Genomic DNA, 15,707 nt, shown 5'->3' on the forward strand with positions numbered 1-15,707 from the left:
AATCATCGTATGTGGATGCGTTTTACGTAACTCGCAGAAGCGGCCATTTTTTTTTCTCATCTTTCTTTACTGTTAACCCCTTACTAGACTCGTATAATCAGTGTATGAAAAATATATATGTATATATATGCAAATTGAAGCAGTAAATAAATTAACTTTATATTTTGATCGTTTCGGTTGTTGTAGCACATGTTTTAGGCCATCTAATGAGACGAATGGCGCGCTAAGATGTAATCTAAACAAATAGAAGGTATCCAAAAAGCTTCAGATCATTATCGGAGTAAGGGCAAATTACGAACAAAAAGTCAACTCTTATATAGATGTGTGTGTGTGTGACTGTATACGTATAGGAGAAAAACAGTTAACGTCAGCGTACCTGTTAACGTTTCTGTATTTCGCTTCAGACACTCGCTTATGTTTGATCATAATCCATGAAGCGAACAGTCCAGTAACATTTTATTCATTCATTTGTACAGTAGAACAGCGACTAGACAAACGCTTGCCGTTTTACATTGAACCCAACTCCCTGACCCAAAATTGACATCCGTTCTAGTATTCGCTCACAAGATTGTACTGATATCAGTTTGTGTGTTCTTCTATCTAAAACGACCCGTAACTGGAACAGATTATCATTACTAGTGACTATTTGTAGTTTGCTATTCCTGAGTCATTCGGCACGCAGGAATTGTGCGCTGTTAAAGCTGCCAACACGCGCACACCTGAACGTGGCTTTGTGGTTACTGTGTTCATCGATAGAAAGAAGGCCTGTTGCAGGCTACTTGGAACTTATTCTGATAATTGTTGATTCGATAGTATACTTTACTGAAGTGCTAATTAAAATTGAGCCATCCCGCCATTGCTGCTATCTTCATTTCGTTAATTCCCGTTACTATGAGAGCCATAATTATCATTACTATCATCATATTAACTAACTGGAGACAATAGATCGGTCGATTTTTTGGGTTGAAACATTTTTCGTAAATGGAATAAGAGATGCTCTATGATTGTCCCAGATATATTCCGCTTTAACCGACCGACCAGGCATTTAACCCAATACTGATTCTAAATTAAATTCACTTAGGTTTAGACGACGCTGTTTCCCTAACAAATTTATACGCTCCCGACGCCGATCAGGGATACCGTCTATAACTGCCTTCGCTCTGAAATCAACGAACATCATCAGCAAAGTTACTGCGCCATTTTGAATCGCGGGCATCAGTTATTTAATCTACTGCGACGATCTGTCCAGCAGAGTTTCTGGATTAACAAGGATCAGTTTCTTTCTAACAAGGGTGCTCTAGACTGATGGAAATTTGAATGGCTCCTGTTACTATAATCGAAGGCTGCTGCGAAGCAGACGTCCTTCCTGAACTGCCGCTTCCGTTCTAGCTTGTTGACCTCGGGGAAGTCGTACCTTCCGGCACACGCAGGAGGCTCCGATCTAGCACCCCCGAGGCGGACCTCAGGGCGTGAAGGACTAACGAGAGATTTTCTCGTACGTAACTGAGTGCCGGAGAAGTGGGCCTCTTGCGCGCCTGTCGAATTGCAACGACTAAGTGAGGGAATAGCGCGCCCCGACTGTCGTCTTCATTGTCTGGTCCGTAAACGAGGTGCCGCTGGTGAGGGTGACGAGGATAACCGGCCGGTAATAGGAAGCTCCGTTCGAGTTGCATAACTCGTTCGTTGTACTCCGCGACGGTCGTAGGGGCCAGTGCTGGACAGATGGAGATTATGAAACAGGAAAAATAGTTGCGGTAGTTTCCGTGATAGCGAGATATGTTGACACGTTTAATGCTGGCCAAGTGGACCATCTATAGTTCTATATAATATGGATTTTCTAGTAATTAGGGAAAGCGAAGTAGTGTCATTTGGTGCATGTGTGTTTATTTATGAGAAGGGCATTTCCTCTGACACGAAAACTAAGCAAGTTCCTGGTCCGTGTGAGTGCAATTTTTCAAAAAACAGATTCAAAAAAGAACGCTAAACGGTCACGGCATGCAAGATTCTCCTACCATATGTTAAGTCGTGCGAGGGTCCCAAATAAATTAATTTATGCTGTACTTATGGACTTTGCGCCTAATGATGTAGTAGTAATAACAATGAATGTAGGCCGTGTTTGATCTGATAGCAACGGCGCTACAAAATGATAGGATTACGTTAAACGATGGAGACTTGCCGCCGTTTGTTCAAATCTCTAAACTGACAGGTGATCATCCAAGTCCTCCTCTCTTTATTATCATTCTATTGTTAAAGACGTTATTCGAGAAGATTCCTGGGACTGAAAACCTTGTGAAAGTGCTTTCATGTGCAGACAACCTAGTTGTCTATGGAAATAACAGATTCCAGACACAGAAAGTTCTGTCTAGATGGTATACAGCCGCCACACAGCTCTGATTCGGTCAGACTCACAAAGGAGCAGAGTGGCCGTTTAAAGTATCCTAGTCATATTAAGTAAGTCCTTAAAATACGTTGACAGGATTCCGCATCTAGGCCTGTTCACACTGTACCACTGCCGTAGCTTCGTATCCGATGAAAGACGCAGGAAGGGGCCATATACGTCGGTTACTATAAAAAGTCTGCAACGTCTGTCCATCCCAGTTCTTCTACGCCTCTTCGATTTCCAGATCTCTCCAGTAGTAGTTTGCTTATTGGCCTAATAAGGCAGCATCTGACCGTAGATTATATCAGATAGCCAAACTGGCTAAGGATGCCATTCGTGAAACGCGCGTTGAGATTGCACCATCTAATGTGAATGACTCGCGTACCTTTTTGCCAACACACGGTTTGTTGCCGGAAAACTCAGGATGCGCTTAAACGCATTCTGACCTTCGGCGCGCTCGTGCCTTCGCAAAACGTCTAGGTAGCTGGAAATGAAAATTTGTGGAAATCGACCCTGATTTCCTAAGTACTTGAGCGATGATAAATGACGCGTGAAGGAAGCTAAGTTATTCCAATGGTCATGCGCCATTGTTTTATCACGTGCTATGCACCACATCAGGCCTCCATGAACCCATTGGAAACTGTCTGCTCAAAATTTGGTCAACTTCGTTATGGATATCATGTAGCACGATGCCGCCAGATACAGTCTTTAATTAACCTTGCATGGCAAAGATATGTTATTGTATGACTTTGTGGATCTCGTATCACTGTACGTATCATTAATATGATAATAGTTGTTTGTGTATATAAGATGAAAGTTTTTACTTAATTGGGCCTGTGGTGTACGATACATTATTTTGTTAGGAATTAAATTTTTTATCCGGAAAAATTGATGTGCCTAATTAAATATTATATTTATCTATATATAATTATATATAAAGAATTGTGCTGGTTTAATCCCTGCAGTAGATTATTGTTGAGCTTCAACGTGAATTAAATGAGTGTTACATTTTTTTACACTCAACGCAAATACCTGTTTGTAGACATATACGAAACTTTAACCCACTTTCCTTAAATGTAATAATGGCCACTCGGAATTAATGACCCTGTGTATTAATCGACTTAACAATATGAAATGGCCTGCTGTGTGATACTCACTTTGTTGGTCCTTAACAATGTCCTCGTATTCTTCTTGAAAATCCCTACAAGCAATCGTAAATGCTCTCACTGCAGCCGCTAAAACGTCCATTCGTAAATGATACGAGCGAAAGAACTCGCCATACCGACGTTGAAATGGCGCAAAGTCAGCCGAAATCTGCTCGGCATAGTCGGTTACCTGCAAAAAAAAGTAGGGCCAGTTAGGCCATGACGACTGTCGCTACTATTACTAACTTTCAAATACGCCCGCGTTTTCTTGAAATCACATCTTCGTGATTTTCTAATGTTGACACACATTTCATGCATAAATCTTCAAATCATGTCTATCTTTGCACCAGGGTCATCGCACCTCATCTCCCTTTACCTTAATTGGAAGTCGAAGGCTATCGATGAGAGCCAGCGAAAAGACGGCCACGAGTTGTGCAAGCGCGGCAGCAGCATGCTGTCCGGGATCGGCGTATCCAATCAAATAGTCGAGATCGTCATAGGCTGTGCGCGCCGCAGGGTAATCATAACGACCGTCTCGCGCAACCAACTGAACGTGGACGGTAGAGGTGCCCAGAAGCTGGGCGAACGGCAACAAATCTGCGCAACCGCCAGCCGGGGGACTCATTTCAGGTCGAGGGTTGCGTATATTTGATGGACGCAAAGTACCCCGTCTTGCCCAGCTTGCATAGAGACTTGGAGGATTGGATTGCATGGGGGAACTCGCAGGACGTGAGTATAACCGCCCCTGGCCAGCATCCGATGTCCCATCCTTCTCCGTTTTTTTTTCGCCAGCGACACGTCTTCCATCAGCGCCATTATCGTCGTCTCGACTTTCCGCTTCAGGTGATCCGACTTCTGGTACCTGTTCCGCCGCCTCACTGAGAACCTGTCGGAGAAGTGGGCTGCCCATCACTTGTAAAGTTCGGTTTCCTGCAAGACCACAACAATACACGCTAACAGGCGACCATGACGCTTCCAAGCAATGTGCAACCAATCTCTGAACAACGAAGACTGCTTAAGTTATAACTTAAACAAACATCTGTATAACTGAGCATAGATTTGGATTGCGGTAACCCCAGATTTTATTGCAAACTTTAATATGGTAGCTGCGCTGGAGATTCAACAGTCAATACTTTATTTTGCACACCTCATTTTGCAATGTATCTACTTCTTTACATAATTGCTTCTATTCCTGCACACGCTATGTGAATCATGTAAAAGTTTTTTTTACTAAGATGATTTTTCTTCGTCATAGTTTATAGCAAGAAAGCTTTATGTATACGGAAATTTGTTAGAGGATGCTGCAGGTGCAGTCTGATGATTGGATAAACATACGGGCAATGTTTGCTTTATCGATTGAAAGTTTGTACACGCAGAAGTTAGTAGATTTGTAACGTTTTTCGAAGTTACAAGGGATAAAGCTAATCAGATAGGAAGCCATGATGTCGGTCACAGGAATCAGTAATAGATGCGTTGCAATGACAGTGATTAAACAAAACTAAGTGAATCTGTATTACTTTGTTGTTGTAACCTCAATTAGCTTCACATTCACCTTTTTTTTCTAAACAAAAGGACCCACGTTCTTCTACGTTTATATACTTGTTCTTGCTTTTATGTTTGTACTAGATAAGAAAGTCTTTCGGTCGGACGAGTGTTCCAACGAAGTCATTACTTGTGAGTCTCTCAAATTGCTAGAATGGCACTAACCTGTTATCGCGCGATCCAATGAGATATATGCAATGATCCGTTGACCCAACTCTTGCCCGTATTTTTGCACAAACTCCGTGCTACCGACCTGGCCAAATTCGGCAGCGTCCCAGGCAGCGAATACCAAAGTTCGTTTCGGTCGCCAACCCTCGATGCGAACCAGGTCAGAGAACATGCGTGCTACCTACAAATATGATTATCGATCGAATCTTTTATCAGCTCGAAGTATGTACCTTTGAGGAAAACTAGCTAAATAGTGAGTGAAAAGCCCAGCACTATGCCACATCGGTAACGGCAAGACTGCACCTCGGACCTGGTCAAGCAATGTTACTAATAGTACGAACTTGAAAACAGATACCAATGTGCATAATATGTTTCGCTTTTTCTAGATTTCTGAAAAATGTAAAAATATGTGCCAATGCAAACTTACTTCCATCAGGACAGCCATTCCGGTTCCTGGATCTGCGGCTCCATGTGTCCAAGCGTCATGATGACAACCAATGATAAGGTAACGCCCTGGTAAAGGATTGTTTGTAGCGTTGAACATAGCGTGGAATTAAGCATATATCTCTGTGATTGTTGCTTCACGATTACAAATATATATATGAGCTCTGTCGCGTCGGCGGTGGTGTTATTTGAAAAGCGATATCTGGCGGTTGTTGATGTGCTAAGACCGCTGTAACGTCTCTATTCGGATGGAACGCCCTAAGATAACTAAAATTTCAGCAAAAGTCGTTCTAAAAGCTTTGATGCGAAAAATGCCTTTCGTAGTAGCAGGGCAATTACGAAAGAAGTTGATAAAATTATAAATTATGCTGGTGTTGCTCAATTTGTGGCCATTATATTTACACGGAGCTAACTGTCCACGATCAGCATGGAACCGTTTCAGGAAAGCTGGCTACAAAGAAAAACTCGATTTTGGGTGCCATACGAACGGACGTAAGGAAATTTACTCTGTCATATTTCTATCTGTGAAGCTCTACTGGCGTGAAACGGCACTGAAAGTAGCTAGTTACGGGCGACGAACAAAGAACTACATACGACAGTAGTAGCATCTATGGCAAAGCCTAGATTAATGCCAAAGGAGGTGATGCTTTGCGGTTGGTGAGATCGGAAAGGAACTGGTGCATTGTAAATTGTTTCCAAAAGGATTGATCCGGACCTCTGCTGTTGAGAACTTGCAAGACGACAACAAGCCACGTATCAACGGAAGCAACAAGCGACAACAAATAAAGCGACCGAAACCAGTGAGCGGAGGTGACAGCGTCTTTTGCCATGAGGACGCCACATAAATATACACGTTTAGCTACTAGGCAAAAATTCAGAGGATTCTGATAAAAAATTTGAATGCACCTGCCGTATAGCCCGAACCTTGATCCGCTAGGCTGTCAGCTGTATTGCTTTCTGCAGAACGTCCGTAATTTAATTTCGATAGAGGGACGCAACAATTACTTGCCTTTTTTTTGCCCGGAAATCACAGATGTACAATAGTGATAAAGTTATGATGTCACTGTAGTAAATGTTATTTTAAAATAATATTTTTTTTGTTTTAATTTTCCCTCAAAAACGGTCGATACTTTTTTCGACAACAAAACAAAAAATATATATATATATATGCATGTGGGTGAACGTTTCCCATTTCCAGTCATGTAGCTTATGATATGTATATTCTGCTCGGTCATAGACGGAATTGGTAATTGGAAGCTGGCTATCGAAAACTTGGATACTGTACGGCGTTTCGTAGTTAGATATTAGAGTCAGTAATTAGCTATGTAGTTTGACAAAGAAGGTTTTCAAGCAAAAGTATCTATAAGTTCCCCAAAGGGCGAATCGTTCCTGCTTCTTCGGCTCGCATGTGGACTATTGTTATCGCTAATTTTTCGATACGTTGTTTATATCAAAGCAAACCTCAAGTATTGATCGGCGTAGTGAATGCTACTGATTAATCGTATTCGTACTGCTAACGCAATGCAGGCGTTAACGGCCGTCGATAATAGCATAACGTAATAACCCGAAAGCATTGTTTCATGAAAGCGTCCTTAAACTCCGGACGACCTAGGCCTAACTAACTAAGCATTATCTACGATGTATATGTATGAGACCGTAGAGCAATGGTGCCTTTCGTCTGTTTACCTCGCCATGTTATGCAATACCTCAAATAATCGTACACATGAAACATTGGTGATGGTTGGATGACTAGTGTTCGGCTCGAAGTAAAGGGCGCCAAGGCGTCCTAAGGACCAAGAGTCGGATAAGGCTGCTTGATGCTGGTCCCTTCAAAGCTGCTTCCCCTACACACCGTAAACACACCCGCTCCCAACCCTTGGCGGGTGCGGAGCTTGGGATCACCTCCAGTATCCATGCCCCTTGGCTTGTTATATGGGCCAAGTGGGTCGTTTGTAGATAACTAATCAGCTACAGGTATTCCGACCGCATTCCCTTCAAGCAATATACATATTATAACTATTGTAGATAATAGTGGCCCTCAACGACTATTACCGTCGCCATCTTGACTGTTCTGCTGTGTTTACCCCTAGACAGAAAAGCCAACTGGCTTAGCAGGGTTGTCGTTCCTATGTGACTTGCGTACTGACAACAAATGGCTCCTAAGCCGGAATCTCGTCATCTCTAGCACTTGGCGTCGTATATCCTGTATCTTGTGTATTAGTTTGCAGCCTCAGTCGCGCGGCTGTCTTTCCGTCCGCGTGAATATGTACATATATGTTAACGTATGCGTATGTATTGTCGAGTACGTGTGTGAATATAGATGATTGCGTTTTGTGCGATAAATGTAATGAGAGGTGTTGCAGTTGGGGTATTACTTTGCCGCCAATAGACACCTGCCGCCCTGATCGACCAGGTTTCCGTTTTGCCGCGCCACGTTCCCACTGTTCGATGAGCAACACGGCGCCCGTCGTGGGAGAGGACCGCCCACCTCATGTTGCGCTCGTTTCCATTACCGTCAGTCGGGAACTATTTAACTTAACTATCCACTAACACTCTGTTATCCCGTAAATCGTTATACTATCAATGGAAAGGCGGGATCTGCGCAACAGCATCCCAACAACAGCTACCCGGCACCGACAATGCACGGGACCGGTACCAACGAGGTTATTCAACGAGGTCGTTCAACCCGAACAACCAGTCATAGGCAGACTATCGTGGAACGACGGGCTTTGAACAGAGCGAGAGCTACAGGCGAGAAGGAAACCAGTTAACGCGCTAATCCCTGACAGCTTTATTGGATCACAGTTTAAGTACCAGTGGTAATTGATTGTTGTATCACGAATCCCCATCATTGTGCGGTCAATGTAAAGAGTAAGCGAAACAGGTACTGTCAGAGAAAAGGCAAGGGAGAAAAAGCTCAGATCCATCTCATCGTCATTTCTTCGAGTAGTGCTCGGCTGCGTAGAGCTCGCTGAGGGTCGCCGGGAGTTGAAGCTAATGCGATTACTACAGCTACTAATGACCGGTGCTGACGAAGCTCTGCTTCGCGGGAATTTACATTGCCTCACGGGTTGAGTCAGTGGGGACTAGAATGAATGGCTGATTAACGAAAATGCACCCATGCATGTATAAACAGGGAAGGCCAATGTCCCTCTCGCTGTGCTATACGCTAGGCTTCCGTAACAGGTTGGTTTTATAAAATAGCTACCACTTGTACTGAAGCAATTTATACTGAAGCCTTACCAAGCTTTTTTTTTATTCTTGTTGTTGTTGAACCTTTTGTTTGTCGTTATCATCGAGTTTTCTTCTTTACACATACGTTTCGGGTCACACAAGTGTCTGATAGAAGTACCTACATAATTATGTTTGTTGTGGATTGAAGCAATTCGATAGTTTTCGCAAGCAATTGGCTGAAAGCGAACGGCAGGTTGATCCTTCCCGCCTCCCTAGAGCTGAAGAGATGATCGGGTTCTTGTTACAAGCAGCTGTTGACGCAGCAGCGTCCGATACCGACGTGTTTAGTGGAGAAGCGCGCTATTCTCTACGCTCCGTTGCTCACGTTTTAGCCAATCTAGTAGGACAATTGGAGTCGAGTATGGTACCGATACTTTTTCTGAAGGCAAGTTAAGTATGCGGGGCAAGGTACCCCGGACACAGCATAGCACAGATAGCGTATTCGACGGTAAACTGTCGCATGATTAGTCGCCGCCATAGAACCGACGAAAACCGACAGTACTAGTATTAGGGCTGGACCGTCCTAATCATCGGCTAGAAACAGTGGCAGCCCCAGCAACAGTAGGCGTCGCGGCCTTCCGATGGGAGGATGAACCTTGCGGAATCGGCGAACGAAAGAATCTGCATGGCGAACCAAGCAAGCTGATGGAACTTGTTCCACAACGCTATCATAAGTGAAGTGAAAAGTGAAACTCCACGTCTTTGAGCGTTCAGCCCATCTCAGATATATTCATTTATGCTTTGAGATTCATCCGAATGTTCCGAGTACCTAGAAGTTCCAATATATTCTAAATTTATTCATTGTACGCACGCCTAGAAACTTAAGCTGATAGCGGCCGAATCGATAGATTGTTCGTTAACAGGAGTTAAATTAAAAGTGAATTTTCCAGAACAGTCTGAATCCTTGCGATGTCTCCTGACTAACAACCGGGCATTGCAATTTCAAAATATCGCAGCTTGCTAGCACTGCTTGTTCGTTCAGTAACATGTATCCGTAGACGGATAAACAACCTACATAATAGAGAACATTAATGGAATAGTTCTTCAACTCATTTTTAAAGGCTATAGAATATTGATTATAGGCCAAGTATGAAAAGGCTACGGTGCCCTCAATAGGCTGTCTCTTCGCGATAGATCTCAGCTGTAAATAATCAGCGTTCAAATGACTGTACAAGCGATTACGTTACTGTTAGTGAATGGCTTTGCACAAACGGAGCGTCTCTGTTTGGCGAAATAGTGGAAAATGTCTCCAGATTAGAGGATGGAGGCGGCGGGCTATTCGTAGCTAATGAACTTGATAGGCGATAAATTGTGGCAATCATAGGCACATCTCGATTGTTTTGGTAGGTATTACTAACAAAGGGTTTCCCCGAACCCCTGCACTTGCACTTAATTAACACAAAATACTGTTCCGCTTTGTTTTTTTCTATTAGAACAAAAATAGTGTGCATAGCGACGTTTCAGAACGGTTCGCGAGTCAATGTCGCGAGCCACCTAAACCATCCCTCACAACATATATAGTGAAGCTCAATTGGGGTAGATAAATCATCCTTCTTCAAATTCATCTTCTAACTGTGTTTTGTTTAACTTACCTGGCTCGTATGTACCGGGAATAAGTCCGATGACGTTGTGAACTGCCATCTCTCTAAAGAGATTGAATGAGGACAGCTGAATTTCGCTAGAGGAACGCAATGTTATGAATTTAGCTTTTATTAAAATTCGGATAATTTTTTAGTAAATATTTATTTTCTTAGCAAATTTAAATATTTATTATTATATAATGCGCAGTCGCCTTCGAAGCAAAAAATTTTGAAAGGCAAAGTCATATAAAGTGATAACACTGATATACGCTTTTTATAGAGCTGCGAGTGAGAACAGTCGTGTGAAAAAAATGTCTATTTTGCGATTTTTATGTATTACATTATACAGTAAAACATTAGTATTAGAGGATGACACCGAACGTCCAGTGTCCTCCGCAGATTAATGTTCTTCTAAATCGCACTAATGATCGGTTTCAATTGTTATGCGAAACTGCTAACAGAGTCCCAAATGTGCATGCAACAGAATGGCGGCGTGCTTTATTAAGTATCTTCGTGCTTCATGTACTCATGGTAAGACTGTCCTTGTCTTCAAAATTATACCTGATAATTTCTCGGTTTCTCATATAGAGATTGACCAACCGTTGCACAACTACGTAGATTCGATTTCTTGAATAATATTAATAATGCATCGAGGTGTTTTTGTAACTTTCAGAATAATAAAGTTGAAGCCAAGTCAGGATAATCAGAGCTTGAGGTTCTGAACGATACTGCAGCATATATAGTTGATATTAGCGATGTGTGTTTTCCAGAATTGCCGTTCGGATTCTAGTGGTAGCAGATATGCTATTTCAAGGTAACAAATGACGATACACAGTAAAACGAGTTGACAGTATCGGGTACCTTGACATAGCTTTCACGTTAGGGTCAAATAAAACAATAACCTTTTAATTATAATAATAATAATAATAAAGGTAGTAAGTATCTAGTGGAACACGCACGATCAGGGTAGGTTTGGGAGGAAGTTCACTTTTCTATATATCTTTTATAAATCAAATGGTGCATCTAGGCCTTCAGCGTTGAGCAAAACGAAGGCTATGCTCTAAAAGGTATTCGACTGTACCTAAAATACATGGGTACAAAGTAGACTTACACTTCCGCAGCATCTTTATAACCAGGCCCAAAAGCAAAGGTAATATTGAGTCGGCCTTGCCATTGGACCGGAGCGACAGGTCCTCCCATGTCGCTAGAATATGACCAGGAAAGCAGAAAACTCACGATTAGGTTTATGGGAAATTTCAAAACTACTTGATTCACTTCTCATAGTTCACGGAAGTTTCTTTTGATCTAAGTCACTTTGTGTTCACAAACAAAAACGACAGCGGAATTAAAACAAAAAATATTAATTTATGCACGTCTGTACGAGTTAAGTTTAGGTCATGCGCGCACATGTTTCTGGTTAAATGTCCTGCGTAGTTTAAACTGAATATCTGTCCAAGAATAAAACTTGACCCGGAAAAATGCAGCGTACACAGGATAAAATTCTTGTTATTTTTAAAATAAATCATATAGACATATGGTAACCCGGTGTAATTTTGCTTATAACACAAGGATATATAAGCGGATGAGCAAGAACACTGAAATCTATGTGATTTCAACTTAAGTAGAGGAAACAATCAATTTAAGTTTTAGTACGGCTTTACGAATAATATCTCAATACCGACCAATTTTACAATTATCAGGTAACCAAATAATAATAATCATTTAGTAAAGAAACGCAGGAATAACTCCATTGTATATTTTACGTGAACGCCTACTGAACTGTGTCTGTACCGAAGGAAATGCTGAGCATCTCCAGCGCTGATCGGCTGCACCGGTATAGCGGGTAATTGGACGTCGGCTCGTGGGAGACGGTGCATGTCGGAGCTGGCGGGAAGAAATGGGGTCGCTGGATCCCCGGGAAATGACTTGAGACTCGCCCGTTCGACCGCATCCCACGGAACTGGGGGGCTGCCTGACTCCAGCGGGTCTACTGATTCCCATTCGGTATCGAGTGGATCACCATAAATAAGGACACCTTCATTGATAAGATCAAAAATAGCAGAACATAAAAGAATATGTATGTATCAAGATCGCTGAAGAACAATATATATATATATATATATATATATATATATATATATATATTGTTTTTTACAAGTACAAACGTAATTTACTTTTAAAAAAATCTAAGGACCTTATCATCCGTCGGAATTATGCCGACAGAAAATGATAAGCAGTACAGTCTAACAACCAATGTTAGTGAAGGCAACTTTCCCTAGCACACTGTATAGGAAACTCAAGTCCATCGTTCCTCTGCAAAAAAACCATTTTGTTGCTACATTAGTGTTAACTGTCATATATACCTTTAACGCCGTTGTCCTCGGCTCTCTTAATCTTTGCCAGCAGTTCACCTTTTCCATAGCGCATAATGGCTATCGTTCCGTTTAACGTAACTCCTCGCGACTTTAACATATCAAAATCCTCAGGCTGGCCGAAGTGCACATAGACCGGCTTACCCCGTACCTTTCCCGGTGACGAGTATGCCACGTATGGCTGAGTTTCTATAGAAGAAAAACAATTCGTGATTGGATGCAGAAATTTTGCTGCTTTCATCAATACTTCATAATGGTTCGTTCTTTTCTAGACGAATTCGTTGACCTCAGAAACTAGTTTTGGGCACTGCAAACGGTTTCGCAGATTCCCGAAGCCGTAGCGTATCTCTTCTTCAGCATGTCATCTTTCGCAGGTAGAACACGTAAATTGTGCCCGTCACAATACTTGCTCAGGTTTGCCGTTCGCTTCGAATTTAAATATGTCAAAATACAATGAAGATAATATGACTAATATCGAAGTCAATATAACTCAAAGTTAGAACAGCTTCTTTGCGGAAGATTACGCAGAGAGGTTCGAGTCATGGATCCTAATCATTTCCACAGCAAATAATGGCTAATTTCTGTTTTGCCAGGTGAAGTTTCTGTCTCGAGTTAAACACACACATCCTGTCAATCTAACTTAAGCGAGTCATAGATGCTACTCCGCGAGACACTCACCTAGTTGATTGTCCCGCGTCGTGGTGGTCAACTGGAATAACACCCTAGACCCTCTCGTAAGTCGAACCTCGTTTGCCCGTTCCATATCTGGATAGGATAGCAACGGACGAAACTCTTCAATTCGTAGTCCTTGTAGTTCCTGAGTCTGCCATGCGGCTCGTATCTTGCTAGCCAACGTGGCACCTTTGTCCGAACCGCCCACGTGGAACTCACGTGTCATAGTCCTGCAAATGCAATTTAACTCGACATGACATCATTGTGTCACGATTACAGCTGTCAGATCCGCTTGCCCTAAGTCGCCTCCTTCATATCGGCCGGATGCATACAACTGCTACCTCATCAGTGGGAGAATATTCATCGCCTGGCAACAGTCGAAATCAGTATAAGGGCTATGTGGTCAGGAGTCCAATGGTTCTCAAAAACGGTAGCGGCAAAGCCGGGAGCGAATGTATGCCCCAGTAAATTTCCGGAAGGGCCGATATCGAACACCGATACCGATATGGCTAGCGACCTAGCCCCATCCGATCGAACCGTATTTGTGGGTTGTCTATCCAAGCGAGGAACGGAAGTAACAAAAGAATTGCCGAGACAACTAACATAATTGCGATAGCGAAACTGCAACTGAAGGAGGGAATGCTTTCGTACGAAAGGTGCCTTTCAGTCTGCCACCTGCCAGCAACTGTCACGAGGACGCGAACTTGTACAAGAAGAAATAGTGCTAGTTTGCGAATTCAGTGAAGCTACGCAGAAATTACCTTGTCGATCTCGTTGAAGCAAGAAACATGCCTCAATCAAATTTAATAAATCAGAGGGAGAGAGAGAGAGAAATGCTTAAGGGTAAAACACTGTTGGAACGGACGGTTCCTGTTGAAACTGTATGCTTCAATGCGTTCACGCTCTGCTCCGAGTGCGGGCGGCTCTTCTATCGAACTTACAATAGATAACAGACAACCTGCAGGTTCTATTATACCAAGTGTAATTTATGACAGTTTAAGTATTAAAAGTTCTGTTAATGAATTTCTAAATATGCCCAGGATAGCAAGGAAGAAAAGCGGAGAAATTTAGATTGGCACTCGAAGTATACGTGCGACTTATTTAGAATATATTATAAACAAATTAGAATCAAGTACAGATTGTCTTAATCATATAACTGAGCTCTTGAAAATTTCGACAAACACCACTACTTGTATTGATTCATCGTTATTGATATATAGAATATTTTATCTGCAGCTTACCAGTTATTAAGTAGTCATATGTATTTACTATTCGCTTTGAAGGCTATGATTCGATTCCTCTCGTCACAATATACATATGTTCAGATAATTAATTTGACTAATTAACGTCCGTCACCCTATTATCGCTCAATAACTAGCGAGTGATAGAAAAAGAATCTTACGTCTATCTACGAGCGGTATTGGCGCTAAGTAAACGGCTGGCTCTTTCCGGCGCGAAACAAGGTTTTTCTATGCCAATTTCAAGCTTAGATTTAAACCTACGTCACGAGTCCTTATGTCGTTAAGGCAAAGACGTTACTGAAGTAAATTCTACTACATCGCATATGTATATGAAGGTGTAAAACATCTGTTTATACAGCAACCTCTTTATATTCCGTTGACTGCTACATTTCATACGTGGCTATTTAGCAAATCGTTCCCATATTAATGAACACGTAACGAGAAGGAAAAACGCTCAAGTGTGCTTCTGTTCCTACCCAATTTCAGACACACATCAAAGGCCCTTCAGCAGCTAATTAACGTGGCCGCACCAAGCATTGTTGCATTGAGAATGGACACCCCGGGAAGCGCCTATTGTTCTGAAAAGTAAAGAGGGCCTATCTCTAGGGGGTCGAAAGGCGACATTGTTGTTGTTACCATCGTCGCCGGAAGTCAGTGTGCTTCCATAAACCTAAAATATTTTACCTCGTTTTTCCGGGATGGCCTGTCACCAGCAGAATATACGAGGGTTCACCAGCTTTGTTGAGGACTAGTTAGGCAACTATATAACTACGACGTACGACGAAATCAGCCAGTGTAGCGAGATTAAGTCTTTCATGGCCTGTTTCATCCCTTTGCGCCGTTCCCATACGAGGGCAAACATTCAATAGCTTTTTTACTCTCTCTTCAACATTAGCTCTTACATGCTACTGACAAACAGGCCGTCAGCA

At 42.3% G+C, this 15,707-nt stretch overlaps 1 protein-coding gene across 5 annotated transcripts in view; it reads right to left on the reverse strand.

Annotated features, from left to right (window-relative positions):
- The window catches only part of LOC111262566 (aminopeptidase NAALADL1), a 74,375-nt gene that overhangs the window by 22,018 nt on the left and 36,650 nt on the right, over positions 1 to 15,707 (reverse strand). For 3 of the 5 annotated variants that reach the window (XM_022836893.2, XM_022836891.2, XM_022836892.2), the window contains exons 4-13: positions 13,544 to 13,767; positions 12,857 to 13,054; positions 12,285 to 12,528; positions 11,605 to 11,697; positions 10,506 to 10,591; positions 5,663 to 5,748; positions 5,233 to 5,416; positions 3,902 to 4,455; positions 3,538 to 3,715; positions 47 to 1,714 (exon numbers count right to left, since the gene is read on the reverse strand). In XM_022836893.2, coding sequence (XP_022692628.1) covers positions 1,386 to 1,714; positions 3,538 to 3,715; positions 3,902 to 4,455; positions 5,233 to 5,416; positions 5,663 to 5,748; positions 10,506 to 10,591; positions 11,605 to 11,697; positions 12,285 to 12,528; positions 12,857 to 13,054; positions 13,544 to 13,767 — 2,176 coding nt within the window. In that variant the 3' untranslated portion in view covers positions 47 to 1,385. Of the gene's footprint in view, positions 1 to 46; positions 1,715 to 3,537; positions 3,716 to 3,901; positions 4,456 to 5,232; positions 5,417 to 5,662; positions 5,749 to 10,505; positions 10,592 to 11,604; positions 11,698 to 12,284; positions 12,529 to 12,856; positions 13,055 to 13,543; positions 13,768 to 15,707 lie in introns of those variants that run through there. The other 2 variants (XM_022836898.2, XM_022836899.2) reach the window with 2 other exon arrangements.

The sequence above is a fragment of the Varroa jacobsoni genome, unplaced genomic scaffold (genome assembly GCF_002532875.2).
Source record: "Varroa jacobsoni isolate VJ856 unplaced genomic scaffold, vjacob_1.0 scaffold_675, whole genome shotgun sequence".
NCBI lineage: Eukaryota > Metazoa > Arthropoda > Arachnida > Mesostigmata > Varroidae > Varroa > Varroa jacobsoni.